At 35.6% G+C, this 21,748-nt stretch overlaps 4 protein-coding genes across 7 annotated transcripts; 3 read left to right on the forward strand and 1 right to left on the reverse strand.

Annotated features, from left to right (window-relative positions):
* Window positions 1-4,967: 4,967 nt before the first annotated feature.
* LOC9313272 lies at window positions 4,968-6,132 on the forward strand. Its single transcript, XM_021026061.1, has 2 exons — window positions 4,968-5,542; window positions 5,726-6,132. The coding sequence occupies exons 1-2, from the start codon at window positions 5,031-5,033 to the stop codon at window positions 6,129-6,131; spliced, it is 918 nt and encodes a 305-aa protein (XP_020881720.1). The 5' UTR covers window positions 4,968-5,030; the 3' UTR covers window position 6,132.
* Window positions 6,133-7,339: 1,207 nt separating this feature from the next.
* On the forward strand, window positions 7,340-9,699 carry LOC9311594. The gene is made up of 3 exons (XM_002875480.2): window positions 7,340-7,662; window positions 8,035-8,123; window positions 9,464-9,699. Exons 1-3 carry the CDS (start codon window positions 7,639-7,641, stop codon window positions 9,612-9,614), a joined length of 264 nt encoding a protein of 87 aa, XP_002875526.1. The 5' UTR covers window positions 7,340-7,638; the 3' UTR covers window positions 9,615-9,699.
* A 900-nt stretch (window positions 9,700-10,599) lies between these two features.
* LOC9311595 (probable mediator of RNA polymerase II transcription subunit 15c) lies at window positions 10,600-16,168 on the reverse strand. Of its 4 annotated transcripts, none has more exons than XM_021026950.1 (12): window positions 16,016-16,168; window positions 15,380-15,538; window positions 14,642-14,744; window positions 14,455-14,557; window positions 13,381-14,340; window positions 13,221-13,291; window positions 13,072-13,146; window positions 11,968-12,972; window positions 11,578-11,892; window positions 11,320-11,484; window positions 11,161-11,249; window positions 10,600-11,078 (listed from the first exon to the last, which is right to left on the reverse strand). In XM_021026950.1, exons 2-12 carry the CDS (start codon window positions 15,496-15,498, stop codon window positions 10,868-10,870), a joined length of 3,216 nt encoding a protein of 1,071 aa, XP_020882609.1. In that variant the 5' UTR covers window positions 15,499-15,538; window positions 16,016-16,168; the 3' UTR covers window positions 10,600-10,867. The 4 variants fall into 4 exon arrangements, with proteins under 4 accessions (XP_020882609.1, XP_020882610.1, XP_020882608.1 ...); XM_021026951.1 differs by having other exon boundaries at window positions 13,381-14,337; window positions 15,903-16,168; XM_021026949.1 differs by having other exon boundaries at window positions 15,903-16,168.
* A 2,962-nt stretch (window positions 16,169-19,130) lies between these two features.
* On the forward strand, window positions 19,131-20,086 carry LOC110228295. Its single transcript, XM_021025121.1, has 3 exons — window positions 19,131-19,135; window positions 19,226-19,343; window positions 19,477-20,086. The coding sequence occupies exons 1-3, from the start codon at window positions 19,131-19,133 to the stop codon at window positions 19,642-19,644; spliced, it is 291 nt and encodes a 96-aa protein (XP_020880780.1). The 3' UTR covers window positions 19,645-20,086.
* The last annotated feature ends 1,662 nt before the right edge of the window (window positions 20,087-21,748 follow it).

Below are 21,748 nucleotides of genomic sequence, written 5' to 3' on the forward strand. Positions count from 1 at the left end.
ACGGAAAGATACGTTTTCCTCTGCTCCAAAAGGCAACGCCTCGGAATGAAACGCCGTAATCTCGAGGACCGGATTGCTAGAACAGAAAGGAAGATCCGATGTTTGGAGTCGGACGTTCACAACTGGGAGAGGAGGGGATTTGATTCTATCGCGCACATTCCCGGCTGTCTTCGAGAACACATCAGGTTCCTGAAGAAGCATTGGGATGTCTACCAAAGGAGCCTCGAACCCGACAAACGTGAAGATGGTTCGTCATCAGACGAAGTTCCTTCTGCGAGCCCCCCTCCTTCTTAGTATTATTATGTAACATACTATTGGGCTAGAGGCCCAGCAATATTAATTACATTTCCCTTTTGCTTTAAATTTGCCGATTTATTCAAATCTTATTTAATGCGTTTAATCTAGAGAATATAACTAGAAATTAACTCGATTACATTTACCATGAAAATCGTAATTTCAGATTTGGGAAATCGTCAATTAATCCTCTTAAATACAATCGAATAGTTTTTCGAATATAAAATGGGTGTAGTTTGTCATTGAATTTCAACAACGATTCTACAAAAATGTTTGAGGAAGGAAATTCTTCAGATTTGTTAAAATTGATGAGCACTGATCCTTCGAGGACGTCGGACATCGAGCTTATAAAAGCAGGAGAATCTGGCGAACCAAAAGATTCACAAACGTTGAAGAAGGGTACCAGCATTCGGGTTCCGATCGTTTTAATCGAGAGATTGTCGCCTCAAGATCGTGTTAAGGCTGAGGAGTTTATCAATATGGTATTCTCCATCCTAGTGATTAACTTCTTTTTGTTATTGCTAAATGTAGCGTTTTATTTTCTTCAGCTTATCACTCGGCAAGATGAGCTCGAAGATGGGAAGAAAAAGATTAGGAGACGGATAATGGAGCTAGAGAAGCGTCGCCTCGACATATCTCGCGAGCTTCATCGCCTCGAAGCCCATCCTTCCGATTGGATCGAACTAGGACTTCAGGAGTACGGAAACATGCAAGGTTGCATTATGAGCATCGTTGACCTCGCAGGTCAAGGAGCAGAGTTATTCCGTAATTCAAGACCCTTCTGAGTCTGAGTTTAGCTGGAAATACTTATTTATACATTGTTTGCAATGTACTCTATATTCAATCCCAAGGATAAGAATAATATTCCATGATTTGAAATAATATTTTAATTTTTATATTATAGCTGGACTCGTTTTTAGCGAGCTGCCTACGTACCTAAAATAGGATCAAGCCAAATCGTAGTTCAAATGTGTTTGCTTTAGCAATAGAACTTTTTCAAGTTGATTATGTTCCAAGGCCTCTGAACGGGGTTTCCGTCAAGGTCTTGTAAACGGTATACACCGTTTCGGATTTTTTCAGTGATTTGATAAGGGCCTTCCCAGTTAATACCGAGTTTTCCAGCGCCTTCTTCTTTTGTGTTATCGAATACTCGCCTTAAAACGAAGTCTCCTACATTTAAAGGTCTGTTTTTAAACTTTGAGTTATAGTATCGAGCGGTCAACTGTTGATAATTCTGAAGTTGAATAAGGGATTGATCTCGCCTTTCATCGATTGTATCGAGAACATCTTCTAATAATTTAGAATTCGACTCCTCGTTAAGTGGAGCTTCACTCCGGCGCAAACCTGGAACATTCAGCTTGGCTGGGACTACGGCTTCCATCCCATAAATTAATGAGAATGGAGTTTCACCGGTTGCTCGCCTCGAGGTTGTTCGATAAGCCCACAACACAGGTTGCAGCTCGTCGTACCATCCACCTTTTCGAGCGTTCAAGCGTTTTTTAAGATTGCTGAGAATGGTTTTGTTGGAAGCTTCCGCTTGTCCATTTCCTTGAGGATACCTTGGTGTTGAGTAGCTAAGTTTTATTCCCCAAGCGGAACAAAAATCTTCAAAGTCATTTGAAATGAATTGAGGACCATTGTCCGTTACTATTTCGTAGGGAACTCCATAGCGACAAATGATGTGTTTCCACAAAAATGTCTTTACTACGGAATCATGTATGCTTATATAAGCTTCAGCTTCAATCCATTTGGAAAAATAGTCTGTTAGAACTAATAAGTACTGGACGCCTCATGTTGAACGATGCATCGGACCGACTATATCCATTGACCAAATCATGAAGGGGTATGGAGCGGATATAGATGATAGAATTTCAGATGGCTGGTGAATAAGGGGAGCGTGCATCTGACACTTTTTACACCGTTTGGCGTAATCAATGCAGTCTGAAATCATAGTTGGCCAAAAATATCCTAACCGCTTGATTTTGAAAGCCATTGCTCGCCCCGAAGAATGACTACCACAAAGCTCTTCGTGGACCTCGCTTGTCACTATTTCAACTTCGGGTCCGAAAATACATAAAAGATAAGGATCACTGACGCCTCGCTTGTACAATGACTCTTTAATTATACAATACTTAGCGCTGATGATTTTTAATTTGCGAGCTTGCCATTTGTTAGATGGTAGTTCTCCATTAAGAATGAAATTTTTGATGGGTACCCTCCAGTCAGCCCCCCAATCATTAGCGGAAGTATTATCCTTGAGTATAAACTTCCTTGGTTCGGGTTCGGAAAGAATATCAGGATCTTCGATTGTCTCCTGAAGCTCTACATCAGCTGGAAATGACTGTTCGGTTCGAGACGGTTCTTTAATGGGAACCTCTTGATCCTTTGATTTTCTTCTTGGCTTTCTTTTAGGAAGTTCCAGTGGTGGAATAAGTTCGTCATCTTGAGACTTTATTCGTGATCTGGTGACGACAAACGAACTACTTTCATTTCCGGAACTTGGTTTTGGAGTTTCGAAATGTTCGGCCTCCAAACTGTTATCGTTTTCTGTTTCTTCAACCGAAATACTTCGCGAAGAAATACATTCAAATGGGATTACTCGTCTGAGTTCAGGATCTGAGGTAGAAGCTAGGGCAGCCAAAGCGTCTGCCGAAGTGTTTTCTCCTCTAGGAATTTGAATTCTTTGAATTTTCCGGCTAATTTTTTGACAGCCGAAAGATAAGGATCCATTCGAGGAGCCTTAGCTTCGTAATCTCCAGCGAACTGGTTTACAACTAGCAGAGAATCGCAATAAGCTATTATTTTTTCTGCTCCAATTGCGAGAGCAAGCCGAAGTCCTGCTAAGAGAGCTTCGTATTCCGCTTCATTGTTCGAAGCTGGAAACATTAATCGAAATGATTGCTCGATTATTTCCTTTGTCGGAGTTTCGAGCCTAATACCGATTCCGGATCCTTGTTTAGAAGAAGATCCATCTACATGTAATTTCCATGTAGAGTCCGTTTCAACAAAGATTCCATCATCAGGTGGCAGTTCGGTTAGAAAATCAGCTAGAACTTGTGCTTTTGCGCTAGTTCTGCTTTTGTATTCTATATCGTACTCACTAAGTTCGATTGCCCATTTTGCCAATCTTCCGGACTGACTTGGACCGTGAAGAATTGATCAAAGTGGATGAGAAGTTAAAACTTCTATTGGATGAGATTGGAAATAAGGTCGGAGTTTAATTTCTAGCAGATATCACTACTGCTAAAGCTAATTTTTCCATCATGGTATATATCGTTTCTGGGCTAGTAAGAGATTTACTTATGTAAAAAATTGGCTTTTGTTCACCTCGGTCCTCTCGAACTAACACCCCACTCACGGAATGGTTAGAGACTGAAATATAGAGATATAGTTTTTCATATGATTCAGGTTTTGAGAGAATCAGTGGTGTCGTTAGATAAGTTTTGAGTTGACCAAATGCTGCTTCGCATTGATCATCCCACCGAAATTTTTTGTTCCCTTTCAAAATTTGATAAAAGGGGAGACATTTATCCGTAGATTTTGATATGAAACGATTTAATGCAGCAATTCTGCCTGTCAATCGTTGGACTTCCTTAATGTTTCTTGGCGAAGGCATAGTGAGGAAAGCATTAATCTGATTAGGATTTGCTTCTATTCCTCGTTCCGTGACTATGTACCCCAGGAATTCTCCGGAAGGCACGCCAAATGAACATTTAGCTGGATTTAATTTCATTCTGAACTCGTTCAGAATTTTGAAACACTGTTCGAGATGTGTGATGTGCTCGGATTTCTTAAGAGATTTTACGAGCATGTCATCTATATAAACTTCCATCGTTTTTCCCAACTGTTCTGCAAACATTTTGTTAACTAAACGTTGGTATGTTGCCCCAGCATTTTTTAAACCGAATGGCATAATTTTATAACAGTAGATTCCTCTATCTGTTATGAAGGATGTTTTCTCTTCATCTTCGAGATTCATCATGATCTGATTATATCCAGAAAATGCATCCATAAATGTTAAGAGTTCGTTTCCGGCCGTTGATTCTACGAGCCGATCGATATGAGGGAGGGGAAAGCTGTCTTTTGGACATGCTTTGTTAATGTCAGTGAAATCGACACATACTCTCCACTTTCCATTTTTCTTTTTGACTACCACGGGATTTGCTAACCAGTCCGGATATTTCACTTCTCTGATAGAACCAATTTCTAAAAGTTTATCAACTTCGTCATTGACCGCTTGTGCTCGGTCAGGACCAAGTTTTCTTCTTTTTTGTTTTATTGGTTTAAAACTGGGATCGACATTTAAATCATGGGTGATAATACTTTTGTCGATTCCGGGCATATCTTTTGCCGACCAGGCGAAAGTATGTTTATTTTCTTTTAGAAAAGTTACCAATTGATCTTTGATTTCTGAACCCAAAGAAGTACCGATTTTTACTTTTCGATCCGGAAATTTGGGATCAATTTCAATCTCTGTGGTAACTTCATTCGGGCTAAGACCACTTGGGTAACGCGAGGTGCTCTCTTGCTTCGTGTTTATCATTAATTGCTATTTGAGCTTTAAACGATGTCCCATGAGGTAGCAAGATCGCGACGTTTCCTGATCTCCTCGAATGGTTCACGAGTTCGGCCGTCGAACTCAACCACCACCTCGGTTAGCCAAAGAGAAACTAGGTTTTCCTTTGGTGGACCTTGCATTTAATTTTGGCCCAACAAGCTTTAGAGGACCCAAGCCCATGAGATGTGAACCAACTTCATTGTTCAACAAGCCTAGGTCTGCTACTCTTTTCACTTTGTCGAGCCTTAAACAAGAGTCGTGTCGTTCTCTCACTTCGTATGGCCGAGGACACCATCGATTGGAGAAATCACTTCCATTGTTCGGGTTTTACTTTCAACATCTACAAATCCTGGTAACATCTTCATCTATGGGTGTGAATTCTAAAAGCTTAAGGAACTCTGGTATTTTGATCCCGAATCTAAATTATCGGAGGCTTGAAAGTGGTCTTGGAAGTTCTATACCTAAGTACCACTCTCCCACAATTTCATATATCGACCAGAAGCACTACTTGATTGTTATTGCTCACAAATTTTTGAAGTCTCATGATACATTAGCCATGAATTCAAACGGCCAACGAATTGCTTATGGTCTTGGTAGCTATTTGGCCAATAGTCATTCCTTGACAATTCTATATAGCGACTTCAATCACCACCCTTTTGCCAACTCCTCGAATGCCTGGACCCTATCATGGTATGTTTATCTTCTTCATGTGTCAAACCTAAGACAAGCTTTGTGTGGAATGCTTAATCTCCATGGACAAGGTATCCATGTGAGAGAGGATCCACCTGTTTCGTTACAGTTTTACACCTATCACTTTATGAATCCTGGCTTTAACTTCACATGTCCCCATCACCTGGATCTTATGCTTCAAAGGTTATTCTGCGAATTCTCGAAGAGATCTAAACCTTATGCTTTGGTTGTAAAGCAATCCTCAATCGACTACATCACCATAGTCTTCCGAATCTTTGTTGTCGCGCTACTTTGGGTAGTTCATCTTGCTCCGGCGAGAATCAATGCATCGATTCTTTCATCAACGTCACAAAGTCTCATGACCGTGACCATTCTCTCGTCCTTCGAATCTTTCGAGGATGATCTCTCGATTAACCATGATCTCACATGTGTCAATGTGCTCCCAAGCTCTTGCCTCACAGCTCTCTTGGTTTCAAAATCGATGAACTTTATCTATCTTCTTATGGCATTGGGGAATGTCTTCTATTGTACCACTTTAAACTTTGGATCACTTAAATCCTTCTTTTTGTACTTGTTCTTGTTTGGATGAATGAAAGCAAGTGTTTTGACAAAAAAAAAAAAAAAAAAAAAAAAAAAAAAAAAAAAAAAAAAAATTATTTATGGTTTAATTGAAAATAAATTTTTTAAAAATTACAATGCCAAGTGGATCAATAAGAAAAGAATAAAACATTACTATCCTTTATTTTATATCATAAAGTCTGTACAAAATCAGTGGATCCTTTATATCATAAAGTCTGTACAAAATAAATGGATCTAGGATCCACTGATTTCTACTCCACCCATTTATACTGGGCCTACTACTATAACGAATTTAATGCTACTATATCACTGCACCCTCAAGCATCTTTTTTTTGTTTGGTCGAATATACGAAAAAATTGATTGACTCGTCAAATTTAAAATAAAATGATAGGTCAAACCCCTGTTCTAAAAATCCCTGTCTAGCCCCGATTACTCCCCGCTTAATCGCTAGACCCACCCTATCCGCCTCGATTAATGACTAATCCCCTAAAAAATCAGTAATCCGATTATTCTCCGCCTAATCCGATTACTTCCCGCCTAATCTTATATACCCCGATTATTTTTTAGATTGCAAGTATAAAAAACTTTTTATTTTTGTTATTCAATCATTTGAATGGAGAGTTTGTGATGTTTTACAATAATTTGTGTTCAAATTATTATAAAAATCATAAATTTTTACAATATTGGATTAATATATTTTAAAAATATTAAAATAACCCTAAAACTAATCCCCGATTAATCCCCGATTTTAATCCGATTTTCCGATTAATCGCTAGGCCCATGCCGAGCGCCCGACTAGCGCCTAGCGATTTTTCAAACAATGGGTCAAACCGAAGAAAAGAAAGAGAGAAGAAAATTTTGAGAAGGCTGAGCCACCCAGGCACCCACAGATTTGGGATAGTGGTAAAAAATCAAAACTTTGAAAGCAATTCATTGTATTCAGAAGAATTTCAGAGTAACAAAAAATAGTTCTTACAATTTTTTTTATCTTTAATATCTCGTTGTGGGAATGTAATAGCGGACAATCTGGCACGCAAAATTAGCACCGAATCGCTTCATATCACCTATGTAAACAACATTCTTCAGAAATTGCTCTTGAGTTATAATTAATTTTGGATGACAAAAAAATAATAATAGATTAATTACTTCATTAAATAGAAATAGTATGAAACATGTTTTTATTAAAAATAGTTGCATTTCTTAAATAGTAAAGACTTCGCACAGAATTGAAATAAACAACAATTTCATAGTAATAAATAATATTTAACGTTACAAATTACAAATTGAACCAATAAGCAGAATCAAGAACATCAGCCCACAGGAAGAAGTCAGTGGGTTTTTAAATTTCAATTATGAGGGCATGGACTTTTCTATTAGAATGTCATATCTCTACACTATATATACCATATACGTATTGATTCTCATTTCTTACACATAACAAAACTATATAAAAAAAAATTATATTGATTATTTTCCTGAAGGTTTTCTAGCTACGGAGTAGAAAGGATCAACTGACATGGGGCGTTGGGTGAGACCTGAGGTTAGGAAAAATTATTTTATAAAATATGCAAACATTCCCATGATCAAATAATTATTATAACTAAGGTGAGAAATAAAGAAATTAATCTAATCTTAGTTTAGCTTTAACATAAAATCAAATTGTTACGGCTATTTTAATATTATGACCGGATTGTTTAGCATATTTTTCCAGAACCAGATGAATTTGCTGGTTTTACTTTTGTAATTTTTTTTTTTTTCTGATTTGGACAACACATCATGATATGTTATTCTAAAAGTGCGATTGATATATATATAAAGAGGATAATCAAATATATTTGGTTTTATGATAAGAATAGTAAAATACCGATACATTGATTTATTTTTTTTAATATAAATTAAACGAACAATTTAGGTATACCCTCTTCTTGGAGCAATGGGATTTGTGACAACTATGGTTGTGTTCCAACTCACAAGAAACGCATTGTTAAACCCTGACTGCAGGTTAGTCTTGTCTTCGTCGAATTCATTATTTTATGGTAAATATATGTTACTTTTCTTAATATGTAGTTTAGTAAAACGCATGTCATGAAAGATGTTTAATTACATTGTCAAAAATGAAAAATGGATAACCATTTTCCTTAATTAACTGAGGTACGTACTTGTTATAGGTGGACAACAACAATAAGTTTAATCGTATTCGAACTTTAATATAATTAATTTATGACTAAAGTAACTATTTTAATATTTATATACTAGGATATGACCCGCGGTACACCGCGGGTTAATTATTTGATTTTTTTATTTTTATAAATTGATGAATTTATTGTGTATAATATTTTTTGTTGTATACCGCGGGTAACATGCGTTGTATCTAAAATAAAAAATTTTAAGTTGTATTTGTTTTGTTTAGTGTTGTTTAAGATTGTATAATTGTATTTTGATTTGTTATTTATGGGATTTCACCTGTGGTATATTGTCTCGTATTAATATTGACCCAACCCGTCCAACCATATAGTCTAAAATGAAATTAAACATCATTTTGTTATTTTTTTAATAACACTTTTATTTTAATGTCATATAATTCGAGTTAATTTGAAAGTTGCTTTCAAATAGTTTCCATGTATATTTTTAAATTAGTGTGTGTTTTTGGACCAACCCGTAAAAACAATTTATAATTGTATCTTAAAATACTAATTAGGATTTCACCCGTGATATACTGTCCCATTTTAGATAATTGTAAAAATTAAAGAAAGATCCGAATGACTCAATTTCGGGTCTGAATAAAATAACGACATGATTAAATGCTCAATTTGTTCTTAAAAATGTTAATATAGATTACACATATTTTTATTCATCGATTGAGTAATATATGTCCGTTTTAAAAAATTTGAATTGTAACATATGCAGAAAAAAAAACTAAAATTTACTAACTATTTATATATTTTATAATAATTTAAAATAATATAAATATAAGATCAAATAAAAGTGAAATAAGAATCATATATTTATGTTTAAATTAGGTAGAGAGGTTTTAGGAAATTAGTGCAAATTTGTTATATTAGCATTAAATCATCATATTTGATTTCTTTATCTATAAAAATCGTGGAGAATATATCATAAATAAAGCGTTTAAATATAGTAATTAGTTGAGAAAGTATATATATTTTAGATTTTATTAATTATTTTCGTTTTTTAATTTTGCCAAAATTTAAGGAAAGATCCGATTGAAGATTTCCGGGTCAAAATTAAATAAATTTGACCTGATTTGGGTATCCCAAAAACTGCTGCAAAAATGTATAGTAAATTTACAAATGCTTGTTGTTTTATAAAACATTTGACAGAATAAATAAAGAGCATAGAAAAATGGGAATTCTTGAAAACGAAGACGAAGGAGAAAAATATGCACAACACAATTTTCGCAAGTATCTAAGGACCCGTCAACCTCAAGTGATGCCTTCACTCAACCGTTTCTTCTCTCAAGAGGACAACTAAATCTTATTACCTTATCATGAATTAATGTTTCAGATCCTCGTTTATAATGTATCTCTAAATAAAAGGTTGAAACATGTGTCCCAAATCGCTTTAAAAAATCAAATAAGTGAACTATGGTTCACATGTTGTTGCTAAGCAAGTTTGATAGTGGCAATCCCAAACTGGTCCACGCACGGTTCATGTCTTGATATAAGAACTAGGCATGTGACTTTAGACCGAACGGTTCAGTTCGGCTTGACTAGTCCATTTTTCGGGTAATTTGGTTAAGAGGTAAGCCTACCGAACATAACCAAACAGAAAGTCGATTGGCATGGTTTCATTAATTTAGTTAGGTTGTCCGTACAAAAACTCGTTTCGGTTTGGTTTAGATAGCGATTTTTATTAGAGCACTCATAACAAAACCAAGAATATGAGTTTATGATATTTGTAAAGCCCTACACAAGCCCATTAGATCTAAGTAGGTTCGTATATATAGTCTTTTGTAATGAACATCAATGTGTTAACTAATTGTCTCAAAACAACTCTACTCTTTTACCTGTTATGAAATCAAATTAAGAATCATTTGATCTTGGTGACAATCTTAAGAGCTTTCCCTTTCTTTACTTTCTTTGCACAATAAAGCTCTTCATGAGTTATTCAAGTCCTTAGTTTATTTCTATCTTAATAAGCTCATTACAATATTTTCCTTTATATTGCATATAATCTTTTGAATTATATAACCTTCGTAAACAATTATAAGTTTATAATAAAATACAAATAAGTAAAAGTATTTTAAAATAAAAAGGTTGGATCACTAAACTGCTTTGTTTTTAAAATTGTTTCAAACGTGCTCTGTTTTTAAAAAGGTTGGATCACTAAACTGCTTTGTTTTTTTCTTCATACAAAAAAAGCCGTTGAATAGTATTTTTATTTAAAACTTTATTGTGAAAGTCTTGACATAGTAAAAAAGATTAGATATATTCTATATCAATATAATACGTTAAGATAAAAAGGCTTTGCACCTAGAAATTCAAGATATTTTATTATACTATCGGTTTCGAAACAATTGAGAATAATGTCTAGTTAAAATATGTACAAGAAGAAAACTTGAGGCACTCACTTGGAAACATAATGCAGCACTAACCAAAAATCATACATATAAATGTTACTTCTATCGCAAGGGAAGTAAGAAAACCTAACTTGGGCCACAAGGTCTGTACAAAGTCTCCAGACCTTATCCAGAACTGTGAGCAAGGGAGTGAGAAAAGAAGTGTTCATGAAGCTCTTAGAACAGTTTCCCAAGCACCGTACTTGGAGCTGAAAGTGCCTCCACCATGTCGCTCTGCGTACTCAACCATTGTCGCTCTCGCACAATCATTCCACGTTTTAGCTATTTCTTTCAGTGACCCTGGTTCTGAAAGTTCCGTCATGGACAAACTGAACCTTGATCTGGTTCTCGCCGATAGATCCTCATACTTGTGTACACTAAAACACGGCGATAAAAACCCTTAAGATCTTATATGTTTTGTCCAACCCTTGTTAATTGATTTCTAAGAAAGTTTCATACCTGGTGTCAAAGGGAAAATCCTCGAGAAGTATCGGGGAACTTAATGGATAATCCATAGGAACTAGTAAGCGTAACGGTTGAATCTGTGACTGCATGAAACATTGGAGACATCAAAAAGCTGAACATAGGGAGAAAAAGAAGAAGTTTGGAGAGACTTACTATTTTTCCTGACTTGTAATGATCTTTGAAGGTAGCACTGAGAGCCACAGGAGAATAAGTACACGTCACGATTGTTCCTGAAGCATCCTCATCGCATATCTCTACCACTGTCTCGACAAGTCTCCCGTTTGTTTCTTTGATTTCTTGCAAAAGGGCACAACCATGCTGCAAGATTGAAAACAAAATGGACTTATTTCGATGTTTCATTTGCTTTCGTAGTTCGATAAAACAGAGGAAATTACAGGCTGTAGATTTTACCGCAATATTGTTAACTTTTGAGCCAGATGACGCTGTGGAATCGACTTCAGATTCAAGGCTACTGAACTGTTCATAACTATCAATTTGTGATGACATATCCCGCGGCACAATGCTGACTGAGCGCTTCATTCTTTTAGACGGATTTGTTTCTTCGTGTGTCGAAAAGTTTCTTGTCCTCTCACTCAAATCTTCGCCTAAACCAGCTCGTGATCCTCCACCGGAATGGAATGATCCTGCAAACCTGTCAACCATACTGATGACCGCGCTAATCTCACTTACAGATTCTGCCAAGGATTTTGGTGATGCTGCTTGAAACTAAAAAAGTCACAAATATCAACAATTTGATCAGTAAATTGGATATGCTATACAGTTTATGATTTCTTTACTTACCGCTTTTATCAGTCGATCAATAGGCCGCTCCGTGATTGGCTCGGGAGGAACAGATAACGGAGGATGTTCCTCTGTGCCAAGTTTAGAAGAAGAATCTAAAGTTGATTTTATTTCAACACCAGAAACTGGAGACTCAACAGAAATAGGCATTTCAGGATCCCCGGGAATCGGAGATGGAGCAACAAAAGGCGAGCCACCAGACATCAATGGAGTTTCGGTTTTGTTAACCGCAGGAAGAATCTGCTGGTCAACTAACTGAGGAGAAGAGTGGTGATGTATCTGAGGGGATGAAACGTTAGACTGTGGCTTTGGAGCCTGGCGCGGACTAGATGAGACTTGTTGCTGAAGCAACCCGGCTTTAATGTTGACCCTCTGCCTCATCCTCACATCATTCATCTCATTTGTCTGTTGTGATGTCGGTATTTGATGCTGCTGATTCGCTAGTTGTGGTTGTTGTAACTGTTGTTGTGGTTGCATTTGGCGATGATGGAATTGCTTCTGCTGCTGCAACGACTGAACCAAACTGATATTTGATTGTACGGCCTGCTGATTCTGTTTACCAGAAGGTAACATGACACTTCCTGAAGAAGCCATAATGTTGTTCTCATCTCTTGGTTCCAGCTTAGGCCTTGTCTGCAACGAGTGAGGCATTATCGAAGACGAGGCCGCAGTTTGGCTAATTGGCATCAGCCGCGAGCTCATTTGATCATTATCAAGAGACTGCGACACATGGACTTGAGGACTTTGGGATTGCAATGCCGTTTGGTGGCTCTGAGAAGGAGGAAATTGCCCTTGTTGCTGCTGCGTTGGCCTCGGAACCATGGTATGACTCTTGGTAAACTTCAATATGTGGTTCTCAAATAGACTAAACTTGTCTCTATGCTTCTCTGATACAGTGCTCTTATGAACATTTAAGAAAAATATAAGTTGTTCGATTGACGATTTTCCCGCCTTTAGCTTTTCAATTGACTGAGATTGCAACTTCTGTGGCGGAAGAGATTCAACCTGGAAACAAAAAGAGATTAAGAAGAGACATGAAATAAATACAAGAACTTTCTTGTCCCGGAAATGAAACAACTAGGTTATGATTTATGAATGAAGTACCTGCCGCAATTTTTCCTTAACTCTTTGGAGCATTAGACTCAGAACAGGTAAATACATCTCTTTCAGGTGTTTTATCTGCAAGACGTATCATAATGGCATTATTAAAACAGGAAAATGTTTAAAAGTTTGAATAAGGCGAGCGAAGATACCTTCTGATAAGTCTCCTCCTGCCAGTCCCCGGCATTGGCATTTACCGTCTTTCCTGTAGAATCTTGAGATGCTACAAAGAGTTTCATTACCATAAAACATTATTAGAACTAAAATCATAGAATAACATTATCACACAAATTGGTAACAGAGGAAACATACTAGATGGATTTGCCAGAGGTGCTCTCTGTAATTGATGTTGCTGGTTCTGTTGGTCTGTTAAGTTTTGGGTTTGGCGCAACGAACTTCCTTCTTGAAACCGATTGGTATTGTTCTGTACAGAATCAAAATGTTGCTGTGAGCTTCTATTCTGAGGCAGCTGCTGCATGGGATGTTGCGCTCGGTATTGTTGTGACATCATTGGTTGAGATTGTCCTACTTGTTGACCTCGAGGCATATTTTGCTGCTGTTGTAAGGGCAAGGCTGAAGCATTATTAAGGCGTTGCGGGTGCATATTTTGGAGGTTATTGTTCTGTTGAGACGATGATACCCGAAAAGATCCTTGTTGCGCTCCGTTGTTTTGTCGTGATGTTGGATGATTCTGCTGAACATTCATCAGTTGACTAATGAGTTGCTCTTGTTCTTGTCGTTTCTGTTCCTGGGACGGCAGAACCATCTGTTGTTGATGACTAGAACTGACCCGCTGTGTCGGAAACTGATGTCTAGGCAGTGATTGAGAGTTTTGTTGCATAGAAGTTTGCTGGCTTGATGATGATAAACAAGATTGAGGGATGGACTGCTGAATAGGTTGTTTTAACAGACTTTGCGGATGATGCTGCTGCTGCGGTGGCTGAACTTGTTGCTGAATGTGCGAAGGTCGCAAATTCCCATGTTGGATTTGATTCATTTGATGCTGTTGCTGCTGAGGAAGAAGCTGTTGCCTTCCCTGCATTTGTCTTTGAGAACCGGGAAGAATATTTATCTGAACGCCTTCACCAACGTGAATGTTCACGTTTTGAGCGCCTGAAACGGTTATAGGGGCCTGACTTGGCAAACCAGAAGACCCAGGAATGTTGAGATTGCTCTGGGTGTTTTGTGGTAACCATTGTTGGCTTGTTGGAGTCTGCGTATATGGCAACGAGGCGGGAAGTGATTGCGCTTGATTCATAACTACTTGAGCTGCTATTCAGATAAACACAGAAGGAAAACGTTAGTAAGTAATTTTATTAAGCTAAAATTGTATACAAGTTTTAATCCAAAGCTAAAACATATCATTTTGAAACCAAAACTTATTACCTGAAGCTCGAGTATTGGTTCTATTGACAGAAGAACCCATTTTCCCATTGTAAGTTTTCTCTATATATTGCAGCTTTTCACTGAGTTTCCGAATGTAATCATGCTGAGACATAGCAAGGGGCAAAGTAGTTAGATATCAAATTCAGATTCTCAAGGTAAAAGAAGGTAACCATTTGTATTTTAGCACCTTATCGTTGGCTATGCTATAAAACTTCTCCTCAAATTTGGAAGCAATGTCTATAATCTTATATTCTTCATGCGTAGGACAATATTCCTTCAACTTTTCCACTCTGCACATACATGAGAAAAAATATCAGTGACAGTTTGAATAATTCGACTAAAATCCGTACCTACTATGAGAACATTCAAGTCCCTGAGCTAGACACCTTAGATAATGATTGCGCTAAACATGATAACACGTTGAAGGTTTGGTTATAACTGATATTCTAGAGGAAGTGTTGCACTAAGCATACAAAACAGAGAAAATAAACCCTAGTTAGTTTCGGAACTTACGATACATGATGTCAATCCTTTTGTGAAACAATTGTATACATATGTGCCAAACAACACCAATAGAAGCGAGAGTAAACAAGATTCTCCTAGTGAGAAAGAGCCTACATGCAGCTAATGAGGTTAAAGAATATGCAAAACTTAAAAACAGCGAAAGGTTGAAGTTAGGTTATGTCACATTAATAAGGAAGTATAATAAACATTTATGCACAACTCTTATGCTTTAACTGTTGCAATATTTACTGGTGTAATGTAGGAATCTTTATCATGTGCAAGCTACAAGATCACATCGAAAGCATGACCAAGAAAACCTCCTTTCTCTCTTTCATAAATGTCAATAATCAAATAAGAACAATAAGTCCAACAAAAGAAACATGAAAATAATATAACTGAAACTCTTGAAAGAATGACTTACATTTTTGAAAGAACCTTTTTCCGTAATTCAGGCTCATGTTGTGATCTCCAATCAATAGCATTATTCGCAGCGGAGTCTCCGCCTTGTTCATTAGGCTTCCAGTTAGTATTTCCCTCCATTAAGATGTATGGACTTTGGCCAAGAACTCCTTTGATTAACCTTAACAAACAAACAAAAACGATCAGAGAAATTCCTCAACTGGAAACACAGAAAACACATTATGAGGACAAGAAAACGACAAAACGAGTAAATTTCAACTTGTTAGTATTCAAAAATCATAGACAAATATATAAAATCGAATTATCTAGCACTCAAACAAATACATTGGAGTTGTTAATACTGCAATTAACCAATATAAGCCCTCATAATGCCCTAAAAAAAACAATGTGGCGGTTTGGTTCTGTAACGATATTAAAACCTAAGTGGCATAAAACCTTTGATATCGTGATACCATGTTTGTGTAAGAAAACTTTAAACGATCAATTTCTGAGAAGAATTAGACCAAAATCGAAACAGAGATCACCTTAACCGCAAACACGATCACACATATAATTTTGATCAACGATAAATCGCACACAACCAAAATCCAGAATCCGAAACCCTAAATAATTTCGACAGAGACTAGAAGAGACTCACAGATCGCCGAAGGAAGATCGAGAAATTGAGGAAGCAAGAATCGAGAATTGAAGGATTCAGAGGAGAAGAAGAGGAAACCTAAACGCTAAAAAGGAAAAAGAGCGGACAAATTGAAGAAGACTACACGTAGGAAGACTTACAAATCATATAATATATATTTAGTCTTTACTTTTTCTTTACTAAAATCGAATCAGTATTACCGACTTTTGGGAATATATTTGAAGCGTGAAACGTGTAAAACTGTCACTGATGTTATAGGAATAAATCTGTGAATTTTCTGATGTTATAAAAGTTTGAGATTGGACTTGGGCAACTAAGCAGTATGCAATTACATCTTTATTTTTAATATACAGTAAAATTTCTATAAATCAATAATGTCGGGACCATGAAATTCTATTAATTTATAGAGGTATTAATTTATCGATAAATTTATTAATTTATAAAGATATGTGAAATTGTTAAAAATACTCCTTTTGGTGTGTCCCTTTTCAAAAATGCCCCTTTTAGATGTTCATTTTCAAAAATGCCCCTTTTTAAATCTGAAATTTTTATAAAGGTTTATTAGGTTTATAAGGTACTTATGGATTGTAACTACTACTTGAAGACTCGATCCTAGTATTTATAAAGTTTTATAAGGTGTTTTTAAAGGTTTACAAGTTATTTTAAAGGATTTTTAAGGTTTTTCAAAGGTTTTACAAGATATTTTAAAGGTTTTTAAAGGTATGTAAAATGCATTTATAAGGTATTTATAAAGTATTTATAAGATTTTAGATACATAGAAATGTAGTTTGTGTATGTTTTAATAATATTACATATATATTTGGGTAAATTTTATATTTTTAAGAACATTTTTATAAGGTTTTAAAAAGGGGTATTTTTGAAAAGTGGCATTGAAAAAGTGGCATTTTTGCAAAAGTCCCTAAAGATATTTGGTTAATTTTATAAATACTGAAAATAATTGTCTAAAAAAACAGTTATAATCAATATCTTTTTTAAACCAGTTACAAGTTAAAAACACTAATTATGTATAAAAAATAACACAAAAAATTTCAGATGCAATTAAAATATTAAAAATGAACTCTACCAAGAACTAATGTAAATTTAAAAAAAAAATAAGGGAGACTCACAAAAATGCCCCTTTTTCAATACCCCTTTTCAAAAATGCCCCCTATGGATGTCCATTTTTAAAAATACCCCTTTTATGTACAAAATGACTAAATTACCCTTCTTTTAATAAAAGATATCATAAATATATAAGGAAATATAACAAAATTAGGTCCACAAAATACAAAATACTTTTTGGCGGGAAAAGTGATCCCCCAATTTTTCCCGCCAAAACACTTGTAAAAATTTGTAAAACCTTTAAAATACCTTGTAAAATTTTCCCGTAAAATTTTTTCCCGCCAAAAAATTTTTTTTGCGGGAAAAGTGATTCCGCAATTTTTTTGGCGTTAAATTTTTGGCGGGAAAAATTTTCCCGCCAAAAATTTACAAGGTATTTTAAAGGTTTTTTACAAGGTATTTATAAGGTTTTACAATGTATTTTAAAAGGTTTTACAACGTATTTATAAGGTATTTATAAGATATTATAAGATTTTACAAGCTATTTTATAAGGTTTTTACAAGTTATAAGGTTTTACAAGTTTTTTATAAGGTTTTACAAGTTAGAAATACCTTATAAAACCTTAAAAGTACCTTGTAAAACCTTTTAAAATACATTGTAAAACCTTACAAAACACTTGTAAATACCTTGGAAAACAGCTAGAATATTCCTTGTAAATTTTTCCCGCCAAAAAATTTTCCCGCCAAAAAAATTTCGCAAAAAAAATTACGGAATCACTTTTCCCGCAAAAAATTTTTTTGGCGGGAAAATTTTTTGGCGGGAAAAATTTTTACGGGAAAATTTTACAAGGTTTTTTAAAGGTTTTTACAAGTGTTTTGGCGAGAAAATTGCGGGATCACTTTTCCCGCCAAAAAATATTTTGTATTTTGTGGACCTAATTTTGTTTCAAATAAGGGTAAAATAGTCATTAAAAATTAAAAGAGGGCAAACTTAAAAATGGACTCTCAAAGGGGGCATTTTTGAAAAGGGGTATTGAAAAAGGGGCATTTTTAACAATTTCTCAAAAAATAATAATACTAGAGTCATATTTCCTAATTTCTTATAATATATTGAAAATTTTATATAATTATTAATTTATTATATTGATTGGACCATATGTTTACATAAGATTTTTGAAAAATTTATTATCTTATTATTTTATTGATTTGTCTCACTTTTGACTTTTTACACTGGTCCCAACTCAAAACCAGAAAATTTATTAATATAGAGGTTAATTATTTATCAAGTATTAATTTATAGAGGTTTTATTGTATTTTGGAAATAAAATAGTTATGACTTTGAATAAGAATAAACGAGGTTGAATGTAGTTTGACCAAGAAGTTAAGACCATCACCAATGGTAAGAACCTATGAAGGGTATTTAGCAATTTTTTTCTTTTAAATTTTGGATATTTCAAAGTTTAGAAACTCTTGAAGAGTTCTTAAGATATACATTCTCCAATGGTAGAACCAATGAGGGGTTCTTAAAAAAAAAATTCTGGGTTTTAAAGTTATAACTTTTAACTTTTAAGTGTATGTAATTTGTTGTATTGGGACAAAGTAATTGGTTTAGAACCTAACACAGACTCAACCCTCTCCAATGCTTCCTCATATTTACCATTCCTACATCATATTAGATACATATCAATGCTCACATTCTGGTTCCCAAAAACCCTTACTTGAACACCAAAATCAGATGTATCTGAGTTCCGAAGCAACAAAAAAAGAAGAAAGCAGAGGAAGAAGAGATTGAGAAGGAGAAGAAAGAAGAAGGCGCTGCAACTGTACTTGCGGAAGCAAAATTAAAAGAGCAGCCCTGTCGATCTGAGTATCAGCAACCTCATGGATAACTCCTCAGAGATAAAGACATGGATAACTGCTCGGAGCTAAAGACATGGTGAGACCTGCTCGCCATCGGAGAGACACGAGCAAGAGAGAGGCGATAGATAAATGAAAAACACAGTGATGATTTTTTTTTATCATAATATCCTCACCCAACCAGATGATTACACGTATGGGGTTCTTAACATTTCTAAATCTCTTATTTAAGGATTGGTTCTTACTGTAATTTGGCTTTTAGATTATTATTTTTTTGCTTTTTATGTTAAGAACCCAATCTAAGAACTCCTTAAGAGCCTCCATTGGAGATGCTTTAAGAGCCGGGGCCTCTCAAAAATTTCAGAGAGAGAATTTAATTCTTCCGTCGTCCGGTGAATCCGGCAAAGCCGTCTGGTTGTTAAATCGGCTTCAATCTAACATCCTCCAGCTACTATAGCCGTGATTGGTTGGCTTTTCACTGGCGTCGTTGGCTCCCTCAGCAACGTCAACCAGTTTTCTCTCCGTCAACGATGGCTCTGTAGCATCGTTGGGTTGGCTGTTGTCTCCGAAATGTGTCGGCTTTCTATGCGATGATGTCCGGTTTGGTTTTTTGTAATTCCGATGTTGTCTTTTCGGTGGTTTCAGCCAGTTTTGTGCAGGTGTTAGATTATGTTTCTTTGTTTATGTTTACTTTTAATAATTTTCATTGAGATGTGTTGGTGATAACTGTGATAGCAATCTCGATTTCTATTGCTTTTTATCCAATCCGCTCTCTTTTGAGTTTCGATTTATAGAAATATATATAGAGATTTGAGTTTTAATTTGAAGAAAAGAAGTGGATTATGTCGCTTAGTATCATTGCTTTAAGCTATTTGTTTCTTAATTGGAGCTTCGGTTGCTTTTTCACCAGTGAAAATCAAAAGAATCTATGTTGATAGTATTATCGGTGGTGATTCCGTCACTAGAATCGATGCTCGGACGGCAAAAGATGAAGTCGGCTCACTTTTAGACTTCACATCTAACACGTATATTGGCTTTTCTCGAATTGACGATGCATGGTTTGAGATAGAGACAAATTCTAGTTTTGAGATAGAGACAAATTCTAGTTTCATCTTCTATAGGAAATCTCTATGGGCCTATTTGGGTCTAAATCATTTCGGTAATCATTCACTTTGAATGCTTTTCTTTAGGCCTTGTATGGTTTGATATGTTTAATACAATATTTCTCTTGTGAAAAAAAGAAAGAATGTGGTTTGACCCATGAAAAGTTTGGGTAAAATTTAATCGGTTCGTACGTAACAGATGTACGGAATAATCGGGAGAATCAACATTTCATTAGTCTAAAGATTTCGGTTTATGTTCCGAATTACAATGGATTAATATCAGAAATAGTTGAAGAACAATTTTGTTAGTCGTTGATCACCCGTTAGCTAGAAAAATTCATTTCGATGTTGGTGAAAGGGGGTGAGAATTTAGATTTACATTTTTATTATCGTGTCGTGTCTGTCGTTGTTCACGCTTTTTATTTATTCTTTTAACCCTAATCACAATTGGATTTGGCTTCATCTGTCGGTTTTCCTTCCTAGTTCTCTTTGACTTAGGTGGTTATGTCGGCCCTATTGTATGTACTGCTTTTATCACCTTCTGTTTAACCCGGCTAAACCAAAAATATATCAATTACACATTAAAAGATCCAAGAGCCGTAAGCTCGAAAAATTCTACACCAAAGAGAAAAAGAGGATCGACTCGAATCTCAGAAGATAACTCGAGAATCCATAGTATATGAAATTATTGAAGATTCTCACGAGAAAAGTGAGGAAGCAAGCCAAATTCTCAAACAAGAACCCTATGGTATAAATAGGAAGATATGCCATGGAACAAAGGATCCCCAATTTTGGCTTTGAAGAACCCTAGATTTGGTTACCTTCGAAAAAACACTAATTTTTTCTTCAAACTAGTTAGAAACTTCTTGTAATAATAGATTTCAATTCTAGAGATTAATAAAAAAAAACTTGTTCTTCCCCTTCTCGTTTAATTACCAGTTTATCCTGTTGAGATTTACACACACAATTTTGGCGTCGTCTGTGAGGACTTCAACAAAAAAAGTACCTTCTAAACACCATAACATCGACCAAACTCGACGATGACAAGGTAAAAGCTTCAAGATAAGAGGGAAGAGAAGACAGATCTGAGCTACCTCCTTGTGATGTGATTTACCAGTGAAGTCCTACGAATAAGATGACGATCAACCTATCCACGGATTGCCCCAAAAATCAAATTTTCAGAAAACCCGACCTTATCTCAATCAGAGTTGTCTGCTGGGAGATATCATTGATTGTTTGTAGCAGGTGTAATGTGTCTAAACCCTAAACCGCATATCTGCGCTGTCAGAATAGTCGGCATAGAAAGCAGTTTCCCAACGATCCGAAAGGAACCAGAAGCCGATTTTCATATCAATGTAAGCCCTCGGGGCTTATCTCTCCAAAAAAGACTGACCCTTATCTCTATTGCCGACCTCATCCGAGCGTTATCACAGCATCTCTGCATCTACTACTAGATAAGTGACATTAACCATCATATTGTTGAATTCAATCAATAAACAAAGCTTTATTGGGACTAATCTTTTACTTCATTAGCTTTATTTTCATAAGTGATATCATCATATAAATCATATTTATCATCTAACGATAATATGATATTTCAAGACCTAGATTCCATCATATAATTTTTATCGTTGATATATATTTGGTTAAATACGTTGTTGATTCACTATATAGACTTATGCATGTTTATATCGCCAACCATTCGCCTACA

Source organism: Arabidopsis lyrata, assembly GCF_000004255.2.
Source record: "Arabidopsis lyrata subsp. lyrata unplaced genomic scaffold ARALYscaffold_5, whole genome shotgun sequence".
Classification (NCBI taxonomy): domain Eukaryota; kingdom Viridiplantae; phylum Streptophyta; class Magnoliopsida; order Brassicales; family Brassicaceae; genus Arabidopsis; species Arabidopsis lyrata.